The sequence below is a fragment of the Ictalurus furcatus genome, chromosome 15 (assembly GCF_023375685.1).
Source record: "Ictalurus furcatus strain D&B chromosome 15, Billie_1.0, whole genome shotgun sequence".
Taxonomy (NCBI): Eukaryota; Metazoa; Chordata; class Actinopteri; order Siluriformes; family Ictaluridae; genus Ictalurus; species Ictalurus furcatus.
Window position 1 is genome coordinate 10529857 of NC_071269.1, and position 14897 is coordinate 10544753.

Consider the following 14897-nt stretch of genomic DNA (forward strand, 5'->3'; position numbering starts at 1 on the left):
ATGGAGCAATAATAATAATAAACATCCAGCGAGTGGCAGGTCCGTGGACGGAAATGCCATGTTCATGAGAGAGGTCAACGGAGAATGGCCAGACTGGTTTGAGCTGACTGAAAGGCTACAATAACTCAGATAACCACTCTGTACAATTGTGGTGAGCAGAAAAGCATCAAACCTTGAGGTGGATGGGCTACAACAGCAAAAGACCACGTTGGGTTCCACTTCTATCAGGCAAGAACAGAAAGCTGAGGCTGTAGAGGGCACAGATTCACCAAAACTGGACAGTTGAAGATTGGAAAAACGTAGCCTGGTCTGAGGAATCTCGATTTCTGCTGAGGCACACAGAAGATAGGGTCAGAATTTTGTGCCAACAAAATGAATCCATGGACCAAATCTGTCGTGTCAATGGTCCAGGCTGGTGGAGGTGGTGTAATGGTGTGGGGAATGTTATCTTGGCCCACTTTGAGCCCGCTAATACTAATCAATCATTTCTTGAATGTCACAGCCTATTTGAGTATTGTTGCTGAACCATGTGCATCCCTTCATGACCACAGTTTACCTAATCTAATGGCTACTTCCAGCATGATGCACCATGTCACAAAGTCATCTCAAAGTCCTCTGGTTTCATGAACATAACAATAAGTCCATTGTTCTTCAGTGGTCTTCCTAGTCACCGGATCTGAATCCAATTGAACACCTTTGGGATGTGCTAAAATGGGAGTTTAAAAGTACGAAAGTGACCTGAAAAATCTGCAGGAATTTCAGGATGAAATCATGTCAACATGGACCAGAATCTCAAAGGAACATTTCCAACATCTTGTGGAATCCATGCCACTAAGAATTGAGGATGTTTTGAGAGCAAATAAAATGCTCAGTGAGTGTCTATAGAATCTGAATTGCTCTTTAAAATAATATATATATATATATATATATATATATATATATATATATATATATATATATATATATATATATATAAACTTTGTATTCAGTTGTATTACATACATAAAAATACATTGCGGAAAAAACAAAACAAAACAAAAAACCCCACTGCTGATTATCAGTGCTGGGTGAAGCCAGGTGCACACGGTACGATATTTAATAGTCCTTTGTGACTGTTACTTGTCAGACTGTACGAACATGATCCCCCTGTAAGCTGTGTCACACTGTAGGATCTCAGTTGTCATACTGGCATAAAGTTGGCTTGATGTTGGACGTCCGATATCCGCAGATATTTGCAAATTAAGGGACCGTCTCTAAAGTTACATATGACATTAGTATACACGTTTCTAAATTCAATAGCATTTGAAGGGAATGACTTACAATCATAAAACCTACTGTATAGTATTATAGAGTAATCGGCTGTCGGGGAACACGTCAAACTAGTCATAAAAGACTACAGATTTTGGACTATGATTATAGGAATGTTTTAGGATTCTCAAAATTTGTCTTGGACGACCAAATCGTAGCCAAAATCATAGTGTGAACCTGGCTTAAATTATTTTATTTTTTTAAAGTAATTCATTACAGATTACTAATTGCTACTTTAAAATTGCAATTTGATTACATTACTCATTACTGCATTTAAAAAAATAATCAAATTACTTTACTTTCAAGTTACTTTCAAAACCTGTCAAGCCTACAAAAATACACTATAAAAAAGTTGGATCATAAAACTTGCCTCAGGTGTTGTCACTGTTTGACTACTCGACTGATAAAATATAAAACTTTTCTAACTAGGCTAGTTTGGTGTCGCTAGCTAAGGGGAGGCACAGCTTAACTATCATTGTATGGGTTTAGCTGCTACAGTGCCATGCAAAGTACATTATCTTTCCTTATGTTCTTCTCATATCATGTTCACATAAACTGGAACTCTTATAGACATTTACACACCTTGTTTTCACTCTCAGCATGAGATGATGTTACTGTTTCAGTTTCAACCCCTTTACTGGTTTAATAAAAAAAAAAAAACACAAACATGGTATATCCACTGATTGTGTGAGCTAGAGTTTGGCAGAATTGAGAGACTATCAGCCAATAAGACACGAGTATTTCCACTGTAATCAAATTATATAAATGTAAAACGTAATGCGTTACATTACTGCTTTACCAGAAAAAGTCATTAATTTACAGTAACAGTAATTACATCCGATTCTGCGGATTATTTATTATTATATCAGTTGCAGTTAAAGTAATCCTGAAAGTCCTCATCACCTCTGCTTCCCCAACATAGGAATAAAAATTTACTTGATTAAGTCTTTATAAACAATTACATCTATTACATCTAACAATTACTGGCGTACCCTTTTTTTTTTTCTTTTTTCTTTTTTTTTCCAAAAGGGTACATTTGATTTATTTTACATTTTATTTTCCACACACGCCCCTTGTGACACATATAAATAGACAGATGGATTAACCAATCAGATTGGACTCAGGGACCAACCGTTGTCCTATCCGGAGCGACCCGGAAGCGCTTTTCTGGACCGAGCAGTCAGTCTAGTAGGCTTGACCTGTTAAACTGAGAATTTCACTTCGGGACTACATGAATCACAGCTAATTTAAAAGGTATGGAATTTATTTTGCTAAACGTGTATTTGTATTATATATTATATATATTTTGACCACAAATATGTGTTGAAACTGGTAAACATTATTATAAGTTTCTCTTGCTGTGAAGTGGCTGTTAGTAGCTGTATTATATTATATAGCTGTATTATCCAAGTCCAGAGGACGCAGGGCTTTTATGAGTTTGTTACTAATGCTGATGGTGACATCTCAGATTTGTAACACTGTCGGTTTTAAACAGGATCCGAGTGTTTAGGAAAACAATAGAATAAATACGCGAGCTTCAGAAAGCTAGCACGCTTACTTACAAATCCTGCTGAGTAACAGTGCTGTTAGTCTGTTAGTGTGCACTGCTCTGATGCTTCATCATTATTTACTCCTCATGTTTATACTGCCAGTTTGGTTCACACACACACACACACACACACATATACATACATATACATATATATATATATATAATATATATATATAATATATATATATATATATATATATATATATATATATATATATATATATATAATGTGTGTGTGTGTGTGTGTGTGTGTGTGTGTGTGTGTATGTGTGTGTGTGTGTGTGTGTGTGTGTGTATGTAGTTCATTTTCATGTAAATGGAAATATGATATTATGAAAAGCATAGACTTGACAGTATTACATGGCATGTAAGCTGTAAGTATACTTGAAATGGGCATTTTAAGAAGAATTTATCATCGACAGTTACGTATTACTTTGTCATTTACTTCATATGAATAAACATAATTTCATGGGTTTGAACTTTTGTTCTGCCAGGCAGCTCAAATCTACTTTTTTGTTTGTTTGTTTGTTTGTTTGTTTGTTTGTTTATTCAGGCAATCTGCTGTCCTGAATTTATTGATATCAGAAATGATCTCTATGAACAGCAACATAAAACAAAAATAGCATTGTGTGTCTGGTTTTCTCCCTTCTTTTTTTATATTAAAAGATCTTCAGTTTTTCTGTCTTAGCTACATTCTTGTTTTGCAGGATGTCCTCAGGAGCACTCTTTCCCAGTCTGGTTTCGGGCTCACGTAACTCATCCAGCAAATACCTGGTGGAGTTCAGAGCAGGTAAAATGACCCTGAAGGGCAGCACAGTGACTCCGGACAAGCGCAAAGGCACGGTCTACATCCAGCAGACAGACGATTCCCTTATCCATTTCTGCTGGAAGGACAGAACCACTGGAAATGTGGATGATGTCAGTACCTGTTCATATCCCACACAATAACAATGACGTTTATTTGTGTAAGCTTCAGTTACACCTTGCATTAGTTTGCAACTGGTCTGGTTAGCAAGGACTGGGGGGGAAATCGGTAGTTCAGCTACAAGCAGACCGGCATGTCCGGGCTATTTGTTTTTATTTGTAGTTGCTCAGCAAACAGGTAGATTTAACATCCATAAAAAGGGAAAGAAAAGCTATTCTTAAAAGAAACGTTTTTATGTGAACACATTTAAATACATGCTGCACTTCACAGCTGTAAACACCTGGACACTGTAGATATAGTGCATGCTACTACCTTTACCTACTGCACCACACACATCAGCCGAGCCCCCGGCGGACTGCAGAATAGTTTTTATTAGTCAGATTAATTGCCGATGAAGACTGATGATATTTTCAGAATCTGCAACGTTCGAGTATGTGTGGAAACAATATAAAGATCTGTTGCCTGATCATTAGAGATGTCCCAATCCACTCTCGAAGATCGGTATCAGGGCTGATTACGCCAGCGGTCATGGAGAGCACAGTCTGTGGCAGGACTACGTGGCTAAAATGTCTGCAGTGTGGAAATAATTTAAATTGGAAAACGAAAGCAGTCCAACAGCCGCTTGTAATGTCTGCAGTGCGAGCATTTCATGAGGCGGTAGCAACAGAGCTGCGTTCAATACTACCAGTTTGATACGGCACCTAAAACCTAAACACTCACCGGAGTACAGCGAGTTCACTCGGGTAACTCGGGTAAAGGCTGCACCGAAGCAACACACACTGGAGGATATTTTTGTATGCAGAGAGAAATTTCCTCTTGACAGCGACAAGGCCAGTTGTTGTTCTATTACTCATTTTGAGTGGTCTAGTTTTACTACTACAATGCTGCAGTAAGTGGAATTGATCAGAGCTATTTCTAAAGATGTCATCTTTGTTTAGTTGGTTATTTTGTTTAAAAAAAGAAAACCAATGCTGCACTATGTGGAATTGTTAAGAGCCATAGCTCTTAACTGATAAGAGCCCCATAAGAATATTTTTAGTTTGTTTAATTTGTGATCTATATAAATTTAATATAATAAAAATTATAAGGAACAGCTTGGATTCAGGCCTTTTTTTTTCTTAAAGCATTGTAGAGCTATTCAGTTGTCAAGCATATACACTGGACTGATTTGAATAAGTTTAAAGTACTTGAAATGTGCAGCTAGCACTCAGTATCAGCAGATACTCGATATTAAATGACTCGGTTCGGGATCGGGGGCAATAAAACCTTAACCTTAGGAGTTTATGATTTGTTCTTGTGAGCTGTTCATGTCTTTGTCTATGTTACGTGGAGTAAAGAAAGAATTTACCTGAAATCTGATCATCGTGAGCCTGATTACCCCAAAGGGTGGCCTGGCTGAACCTATGCTGCTCTGATTGCAGTTTGTGCGTTTATGTTTTTTCACATGCCAATAAACTCGTCGTAAGCTGAATTATGGACTGTCAAAACCAAAACGCCAAAACTGTGTCTGAAACGATGGTGTGCAACACACGAGCCCCTTAAGGAACAAGGAAGCGCTATTGGGGTCATTTCTACCAGCTGCCATCAGATTTGCCCTTGTGGATCAATAAAGTCCATCAGCATGTACATATGTAATCGGATCACTAAAACGCACACTCGTGCAAGGTGTTGCTTAAAAATCACACATGACAAACCCTAGACTGAGGACGACGAGGTCTTCCTGATTCCACAGTATGCTGTTTTTAATTTACTGTGAATTTTGAAGAACATTACCTAATTAGATAGGGTTAAGATAACGATCAGATTTACACTGTGTGGTTGATCAGAGTGTGCAGGAAATGCTGTTCTCGGATTTCAGTTTGCAGGCTTCAGATTTCTCATGTGTCTCATGTGATCGCTGATTTTGCAGGATTTGATTATCTTCCCTGATGACTGTGAGTTTAAGAGGGTGAGCCAGTGCACCACTGGACGAGTGTATGTTCTTAAATTCAAGGCAGGGTCCAAAAGGCTGTTCTTCTGGATGCAGGTGAGTAAAGCAAATCCTGTAGCTACTGTAAACACAGAGCCTTGTATGACTGATATAGGGACAATATAGTGTCACTCAAGGACTAGAACTGCAACTATTGATTACATTCACCACGTAATAAATTTGATTTATTACTCTGACCCTTATGCTGTGCACATGAATGGTTTTGTGCCATGAATTACGAATGAAAATGATGATAAACGTGCTAAACTGTTTGGTTTCCTACTGCTCCAGAGAGCGAGCTAGCATGCTGTTGACTACTTGCGTGCGGTTCTAACCTATCAGCAGTGCTAGTTAATTGACAGGAGCAGTCTGGGAAGCATATTCAAATGACACCTGGCGTTAACTGTTATTGTTGCCTTGAATTATTAGTCTAAAACAGAGACTACTGTAATCATATCAGTAATTTCGACCTTTCAAATACAGTTAAACTATCGCTAGTCAGTTTGCCTTCTGGAGTTCTTAAAGGTGCTTACACTGGGATGTTTTTTCTTCAGATGTAGTTGTGGGCAAATTCATGTTTGCAGACACTACTGTGTCTCCGAACCGCAGATGTTATTGGGATGTTTTGCTGACAGGCTTGATTGTTGAAGATAGCTACTTGGCTATAGTAATTTATTCAGGCATTCATCTTCAGTAAGCACTTTATCTGGTTAGGGTCACAGTGGATCCAGAGGCTATACCTGGAACACATGGGTGTGAAGTAGGAGAACTTGCCCTGGATGGGATGCCACTTCAGTACAGGGCAGCATGCACCGACACATTAACACATTCAAGCAGAGGAATGTAGCATATACCAGTAGGTGGTCTGGCTATTTTGGGACAGTGGGAGGAAACTGGAGAACTCTGAGGAAATCCATGCTAAGACGGGGAGAAAGTGCACAAAAACTCCACAAAAGACAATAACCACAATAAGCTCGTGATCAAACCAGGGACTGGAGCTATGTGGCCACAATGCTTACTTAACAGCAGTAATTCTTTTCTTTTTCTTTTTTTAAACTGCACCACACCGCATTGAGAAGGTAGAAATGAAGAACGTCTATGGAAATTAGAGCTTTAATAGCAAACGTGTTGATGAAAATAGTTTGACCATTTTTGAATATTTGTTGCAGTCTTATCAAGTGCAAACTATTTTTCCTCACTAAAGTTTTTTTCTTCGTGGTATTGATGTTATAAGCATTGCTGTGTATTCGCACTTGGTTTTAGGAGCCCAAAACGGATAAAGACGACGAATACTGTCGTAAAGTGAATGAGTATCTGAACAACCCACCGATTCCAGGTTCTATAGGCAGCGGGGGCAGTGGCAGTCATGAGCTGTCTGCATTGGGAGGTGAGACAATGAAAAACACAACCACTGCTGCTCTTTTCCCCCTCATCTTGAATGTTTATTCATTTCCTTATCTAGCAGGTAAATACTACGTTATGTGTATATAAGGTTTGAAAGCTGGTTATTTAGTAGTTCTTTGTCCATGAGTGCATGCATACACAGTGTATTACTGTGTATGTGTATATGATGTATCTGTGGAAATGGTGAATTGTTTTGATTAGTTTGCATTCTGCCTAGGAGAAGGTGGCCTGCAGAACCTCCTGGGCAACATGAGCCATAACCAACTCATGCAGTTGATTGGCCCAACAGGACTGGGTGAGTGAATACTCATGGGTCACTGCTATAAAATGCTTCCACATGCACAGTATGGAGCAGGTTGATCACGTTATGTAATGGACGAATGTGAGAAAATGGTGCATATGTGCAGAGCAGGAAATGCCAAGAAGTGCCTTGTGTGAGAGCAAAAAAAAAAAAAAGCATTGTATAAACAGCTACTTCTAATATATCTTCTAAATTCCTTTCAGATTGCTCTTGCCATTCAGTGATTTATGAAGTTCTCTTTTGTTACATTGTTTTATTTAGGATTAAAAATTTTTCAGAGTTTGTCAATGTTTTGGCTGATAACTGAAAGTATCATTTTTGGCACCTGAAATGTTGATTAATTCCATGATTGCTTTGGGGAAAAAATACACCACAAAAATAAAATTTTATATATATATATATATATATATATATATATATATATATATAATATATATAATATATATATATATATATATATATATATATATATATATATATATATATATATATATTATTTTTATGGTATTATTTTTTTTTTTCTGGTGTACAAGAGGCAAAAATATTTTTATGGTGGATATAAAAAGTCTATACACCCCTGTAAATAGCTAGTTTCTGTGAAGTAAAAGAATGAAACTAAGATGAATCATGTCGGATCTTTTCTCACAGTCAATGTGAAATTGGAAAAGTGTTCAAATGATGAGAAACGATAAGAATTTTTTCTGAAGCACCTTTAAAAAAAAAAAAAAAGAGAAAAATAAGTTTATATATATATTTTATTATTATTATTATTATTATTATTATTATAGTATTTTTTTTTTTTTTTAGATTTTATTACACCACTCAGTCGATTTGGGTAAGAGTCTATCAGCATGGCACATCTTGACATGGCAATATTTTCACCCATCTTTCTTGCAAAAACATTCTACATCCATCAAATTGTAGGGAAGTCCCTGTGCACCGCTCGCTTCAGGTCACCCCACAGATTTTCAGTTGGATACCCCTCTCCTGATTGATACCTTCCAACAAGTGAGATACTGTACATGTTTTGTAAGCTCTTTGTGGGCCACGGCTTCAGCAGTCAGATGAAACCAAGATCCTACAGCTATATTTTATATCCATTGTACATAACATAAAGTTATAAGAATGACCATATTTTTTTTATTTCCTGTGAATTATGTGTCAGTGTTGTAAAATGTTATTGTGTGTTTGTGTTTTTGTTTGTTACAGGTGGGCTTGGTGCTCTTGCAAGTCCTGGTTTGGCCAGTCTGTTAGGAAGTGGTGGTCCAGCCAGTAGCAGTTCAGCTTCCAGGTTCTTATGTTTTAATGACGCTGCTTTTTTAGCCAAATACACGAGTGTTATAGACAGTGTTGCAGTTGTATTAACATGAGTCACTGCTGTACTGCTGCTCATCTGAAATTTTGCTCTCTCACAACTTGTCTCTTTGTAGTTAACCTTCTGTAGATTTTTTTTTTGCATTTCCAAAGCTCCCGCAGCCAGTCAGCAGCTGCCACACCCTCCTCTGGATCTGCTGCTCGTTTGAGCTCTACTCAAGCTCCCACCACCCCAGTGACCCCTGCTGTGACCTCTACAGACTCCCCAACGTTGACCCCTACGACCCCAGCCTCCCAGACCTCTTCAGTGGCAGCAGGAGTAGGGAGTCCAACACAACCCATCCAGCTGAGCGACCTGCAGAGCATCTTGGCCACAATGAACGTGCCTGTCATGAGTGCAGAGGGACAGGGAGGTGAGACAGGACAGGTGTCATGTCCCATAATGGAACATTATGGGACATGCTCAGCTACAGTCAGTTTCTGAATTACTGAACACGAATATTAGTGGCCCAACCAGTCTGGATGGAACTCATTTGAATTAATTACAAGAAAATATTATTTAGTGATTTGAATTCATACCTTACTCCAACACAGCTCGGCTCAGACGATCTGGATCAGGAGGCCTCGGCCCATGTTTTCCACTTTCACGTATAGTGATCCTTTTAGAATTTAAGTATTCTTTGACATTCTGTTCGACACCCTTGTCTTTATTATGATGTGGGATTTAAATAAAATATATTTGCTGTGTTGCAATAAATAGATTATTAGAGAAGTCATTGTCGATAAACTGTTTCATTGCTGAAAGATTCTCGCTCCGTGTCTTTTTTCTTTCTCACGCTATTTTACATAATTATTACTCTCTCTCTCTCTCTCTCTCTCGCTGTGTGTGTAGTGGACCTGGCGAGTGTGGTGACTCCTGATGTTATGGCTCCTATTTTGAGTAACCCTGATGTACAGCAGAGGCTCCTGCCGTACCTGCCTTCAGGAGAGTCACTACCACAGAGTGCTGAAGAAATCCAAAACACACTCACCTCACCACAGTTTCAGCAGGTAATGTGCCCGCATGCGCACACACACACACACACACACACACACAGAGCCCTGTTTAAACAGCTCTTACATAAACCCCATATGTGCAGGCTATGAGCATGTTCAGCAGTGCACTAGTGTCTGGGCAGCTCGGTCCTCTCATGAACCAGTTTGGACTGCCCTCAGAAGCAGTGGATGCAGCTAACAAAGGGGGTACGACACCCAACATCTACTTGTCTTTTTTTTTTTGCAAATGAAACTGATTTTTATATACTTTTTTTGAGTTTCCCTTTGTTTTAAATAGTTGCTGCACTTGTTTGTAGATGTGGAGGCTTTTGCAAAGGCCATGGAGAACAGCAGTGGGAAGACGGAGGAGTCCAGTGACCCCAAAGATAAGAAGGACGATGATGAAGACATGAGTCTGGACTAATGAAACAAGTTAGTTTATCAATCCAGCTAGAATCTATTGTTAATGAACTGTCCAGATCTAAGAAGTATGCCTGTATGTCTGATGTGCAATAAAAGTGTTGACTCAAGTCTTTGAGATTTGATCCAAGTTCTGCAAGCAGTGTGTATCAAACAACTGTTTATTTCCTCCTTTAAAATACAGTTTAATTTTTTTTGGGGGGGTGATTAAAAGTGTCACATAATAGTGTTTACATTTTAAACTCCAGTGATCATATATGATAAAAGACTGAGTGCTGTAGAAGGTACAGTCTCTGAACTTCTAATGGCAGCACACGGGCTCTAGTCTCATTCAGTGAAACATAAAGGAAAAACCAAAATCTAGCTTTAGATATGATTGGTCCCTTAAGCAGGAATGCTGTTGATTGAAATCTCAGGAAGATATTACCAAACAACTGTACTGCTGTGTAGACTGGTAATGCCTTAATCTTGTATATAGACCATACAGTACTGGTATATGGTTGTTGTTTTTTTTGTAGCACTCACACCTCTAACAGTGGCTTCACACTCAGTGTCTTTGCAAAAATATTCTCCCCACTAACCTCTTGAAAATATACATTTGTTTAACAAAAGAATATAAATATCTGTTTCAGTTAGCCATCACATAGGTAAACCCACCACCTGCTGATTTGATCATTTTAGGTATTTTAGATTGGAAGGCAGGGATTTTGGGCTACACGGTAGGGCATCCCTGCGTGGCCACACCTCCAGAAATGCTCAGAGGTTTGGAGAGCATGGCAGCTCGGCCGTTCACCACAGCTTTCCTTACACATCCGCGGTACGGAGGGAGAGAGGATGGAAGAGCAGGAGCTTCCACTACATCTATTAAAACACACAAAAAAGAAAAAAAAACCTATCAGGAGTTATATCAGAGAAGCATACTGTTAGAGGACGACAACGCACAGGAATAGCACAGTTCAGTAATACATGATAATAATGGGTTCTCGCAGTAACAGGAAAAAAAATCAGTCTAATTCTGCAGGATTTCCCAGGATGGAACTAAACAGGTACATGCTGCTGATAACGATTCACCCAAGTAATGTTCCATGGTGGTCCCTTCTCAGTGAAATACCTGTGTATTTATAAAATGCATCTGATTAGTAGATTAAACTGATGTGTTCATACAATGTGTTACATAAGCATTCACCCCGTGAACATTTCCCACATTTTGTAGTGTTGCAATTTGGAAATGAAATGGATTCGATTTCACGACTACGTAAAATATGCAATAATGATGTGGGGGGAGGAATCAGTACAATTTGTGAAATTATTTACAATGATTTAAAATGTAAAAGTTGTTACTACTATTATTAGAAGTCACATAATTAGTTGAATGGAGTCGACTATATGTATATGTGTATCAATTTAAGTATCACATGATCAATTTCATTTTGTCTGGGACTATCTGGGTTTGTTTATAAAATTTTATTATTTTTTTTTTAAATACAAATGTCCCACTAAACACCATTAAATCCATTATTAATAACTGGAAAGAATATGGTGGAAGCACGGCTCTGCTGGAGTTTTGCACGTTTCTGCACTACTCCAAATCTTGCTCACGCATAAAGATGGCATACCTGGCACGTTGCCGAGATAGACAGTGACCTCGGCTCCGTTAGATCTGCCGTGTTTGGGGCCGACGCCGTGTTCACTCGCTGCATCCACACGTATCTGGATCACATTTCTCTTCTTCTCAACTACAAAATAGTTTCAAGGCATCTACAGTAACTTTTCATTTACAGATATGTGTGTATTCAGAGCTTTCCATTCTATTTAGTGGCAATACACAATGGAAATTGGCTATACTGTAATATAGTGATGAAAATGTTAGTGTGTATATTACTTACTAAATATACTGTGCCAGTCTCCATCACACAGAGAATCCTCTGGTTTGAGAGAGACTGTGAACTCTCCACTGCCACTGTTCACCAACACAACCACCTGCACAGAGAACACCAGGTCATATTCAGTTCAACACATAGACACTCTAACAGCTGCTAGATTCTACATAAGCAGAGGAAATTAACCAGGAGTACAGATCCCATGCAGGCCTGGTGTGCTCACCTCTCCCTGGTTGAGGTAGACGCTGAGCTGCTGACTCTTCCTGACTCCAGCATGGAGCAGAAGACCAGAGTCGGCTACAGGCCGAACTTCCAGCTCCAGCTCCAGATCACGGCCCAGTGCTAGTGACTCATCTACCACAAAGGAACATTCCATTAATTATGAACGTATTCCTGGCACAGTGTTTACACTGATAACCCTGTAGTTGCAACTGTCGCAGGTGAGGGGAAAAAATGGTTTGATTTGAAAATGCTGGGTGCCAAGGGCATCATGGTGCTGTTCTTTCATCAGACAGGAAGGGGTCATTATCTAAATGGTAAATGGTCTGCACTTATATAGTGTTTTTTTCCAAAGCGCTTTACACTGTGTCTCATTCACCCATACACACACACACACACCAATGGTAGCAGAGCTGCCATGGGGTTCAGTGTCTTGTCCAAGGAAACTTTGGTATGTGGAGTCATGTGGGCCGGGAATCAAACCGCCAACCCTACGATTAGTGGACAACCCGCTCTACCTCCTGAGCCACAGCAGCCCACATTATCTATTCTTATTGCTTGTTATTATTGGGCGAATGGGTCGTGCAAAGGAAACATGGGAGTTCAAATCTTAAGCGACAGCTATCTGTGCCTGGTATCCCAAGAAAAGCAAAACTGACCCAGGTCTCTCAGTGGGATGGATGGTATTACTCTCTGCACTAACTAACTTCTCTGTCCTTGATGAGTAAAATGATAGTGTTCACAGTTACTTGTGTGGGGGAAAAAACCAATATGTTAAGTGAAAATATCAGAGTCTAGAGGAATGTGTAAATTGTTGCTAGAGTCATTTGTACAGTATGTTTGTTAGTATAACATATTGTAATCAAGTTGTTTGATCCAGTTGTTGGAAAATTCTGTTGTGGATCATCTAACATTCACATGATTTATGAAGATGCTGATATTTCTCTTTTTGAGCAACTAGCTTCGGAGTACAGCAGTCTGGGCTGCAGTGAGCTGCGGTTCTACTTTAACACTTTACCAACTGATTTCATCATTTGCTTTCGAAACGTTTCTGTGAGCGTAAATAATCTGCTGTGTCCTTCATTTCAAACGTCAATCACTGTCCAAATGAAAGAAAAGGTATAATGCTCAGTCAGGTTCAGGAGGCGATGTACAGGCTGCTCACCGATAGTGATGTGTCCTCCCTGGCTGGAGAAGTAGACACCTGGTTGGAGGGGCTCCTGGTAACATGGCACCACCCCCACACTGTGGGTGGGGTTTAGCAACACCCCACTCACCTTCAGATCTCTGATACAGCCTACAAAGCCCGTCTAGAGAGACGGAGAATGAAAGAAATGAGGGGAACAAATAAAGCCTTGTACTGGAATTAGCAGAAGGGTCTTCAGGACTTGATTAATAGATAATTGATTAATGTTTGTAATTACCTCTGCTGCTTTGTGGTCAGAGGGCAGGCCACCGATGTAAACCGGGCCACGCAGTGCATTTCTCTCCCCAGAGAAAGACACCTTCCTGCTCTGCACATTAATGCCATCTACTGTGAGACTGGCCTTTTCTCTCTCAATCCTCATAAACACCTAAACAAAGATACAGAAAAAGCACAGAGGTAAATTTCCATTAAATGTAGCAATGCCACGTGAAAAAATTTACAGTGCCTTGCGTACGTATTCAACCCCTTGAACGTGTCCACATTTTGTAGTGTTACAGCCTGGAACTGACATGGGCTTACTGACGTGAGGGGGGATCTATATAGTTTGCAAAATTACTTACAAATTTAAAAAACTGTGTTTAGTCAGTGTAGTCAGAGAAGCAGCCAAGATAGTGAATCTCAACATGATGCCACTACCACCATGCTTCACTGTGGGGATGATATTCTTAGGGTGACACACACCTATGTTTTGTCTCATACACTCACCATGTGCCACCGGTTGTCATTATACTTGGCACTGGTCACAACGCTGAATTTCCTCTTCCCTCCGTTGAGCAGCAATATCAGGTGTCCTTCGGACACAGAGAGTGTCAATGCCACCCTTCCTCTCTCTGATGCTGCATAGAAGATGAGGCCGGTGGATGCATTCACGCGAACAGCCATTGCCACGTTAGGCCTGAAGAGCCAAAATAAGAGCATTTAGTTGTGAATCAGTTTATCAAAACAGAGAGGGAACAAGTCAAAATAAACGAAAAGTCAGCTGAAATACAGCATGAAAACGTACGTCTTGCTAAAGGCTGGAGGAACCGAATCAAAACGCATGTGGCTGTGGGCGGATCCACTGAAGTGGTGGGCATTTGCGTCTTGGACAGACAACTCCCCCTGGCAGGAACCTCGGGCACTGCGGCTTCTTGGTGCTCCCTGAGGTTTTTTGTGCTTCCCCTAATGTACGTACACACACACCCACACATGGAAAAATCCAGTTTATTGTTCAAAAAACAACATGAGATCCAATCAGTGAGACATCTCAAAGTGATCTGAATCTAAGCAGAGACTCAATGCCCTATTTATACAGTCTTTATACAGTCTTAGGTTATGCCCAATTATCTCATTCTTTTGAAATCCCAATATGCTGTAATGACGT

At 39.6% G+C, this 14897-nt stretch overlaps 2 protein-coding genes across 4 annotated transcripts in view; one reads left to right on the forward strand and one right to left on the reverse strand.

Moving 5' to 3' along the window:
- The first annotated feature begins 1955 nt into the window (after nt 1-1955).
- On the forward strand, nt 1956-10263 carry adrm1 (ADRM1 26S proteasome ubiquitin receptor). 3 transcript variants are annotated; one of them, XM_053642849.1, is made up of 10 exons: nt 1956-2562; nt 3568-3778; nt 5695-5811; nt 7018-7141; nt 7382-7453; nt 8669-8750; nt 8927-9186; nt 9666-9823; nt 9913-10015; nt 10126-10263. In XM_053642849.1, exons 2-10 carry the CDS (start codon nt 3569-3571, stop codon nt 10230-10232), a joined length of 1233 nt encoding a protein of 410 aa, XP_053498824.1. In that variant the 5' UTR covers nt 1956-2562; nt 3568; the 3' UTR covers nt 10233-10263. The 3 variants fall into 3 exon arrangements, with proteins under 3 accessions (XP_053498824.1, XP_053498821.1, XP_053498822.1); XM_053642846.1 differs by having other exon boundaries at nt 1960-2562; nt 7376-7453; XM_053642847.1 differs by having other exon boundaries at nt 1961-2562; nt 7379-7453.
- A 267-nt stretch (nt 10264-10530) lies between these two features.
- The window catches only part of lama5 (laminin, alpha 5), an 82877-nt gene continuing 78510 nt past the window's right edge, over nt 10531-14897 (reverse strand). The window contains exons 73-80 of the mRNA XM_053643626.1: nt 14538-14695; nt 14240-14429; nt 13752-13901; nt 13493-13637; nt 12332-12462; nt 12115-12208; nt 11845-11964; nt 10531-11089 (exon numbers count right to left, since the gene is read on the reverse strand). Of these exons, the coding sequence (XP_053499601.1) occupies nt 10941-11089; nt 11845-11964; nt 12115-12208; nt 12332-12462; nt 13493-13637; nt 13752-13901; nt 14240-14429; nt 14538-14695 (1137 nt within the window). The 3' untranslated portion in view covers nt 10531-10940. The remainder of the gene's footprint in view (nt 11090-11844; nt 11965-12114; nt 12209-12331; nt 12463-13492; nt 13638-13751; nt 13902-14239; nt 14430-14537; nt 14696-14897) is intronic.

Excerpts from the sequence above, each read along its gene's own strand:
- adrm1 (XM_053642846.1), top strand. The coding sequence starts at position 3,569 with ATGTCCTCAGGAGCACTCTTTCCCAGTCTGGTTTCGGGCTCACGTAAC. Across the intron at positions 3,779-5,694 it reads CCACTGGAAATGTGGATGAT|GATTTGATTATCTTCCCTGA; the intron begins GTCAGTACCTGT and ends CTGATTTTGCAG. Across the intron at positions 9,187-9,665 it reads GAGTGCAGAGGGACAGGGAG|TGGACCTGGCGAGTGTGGTG; the intron begins GTGAGACAGGAC and ends CTGTGTGTGTAG.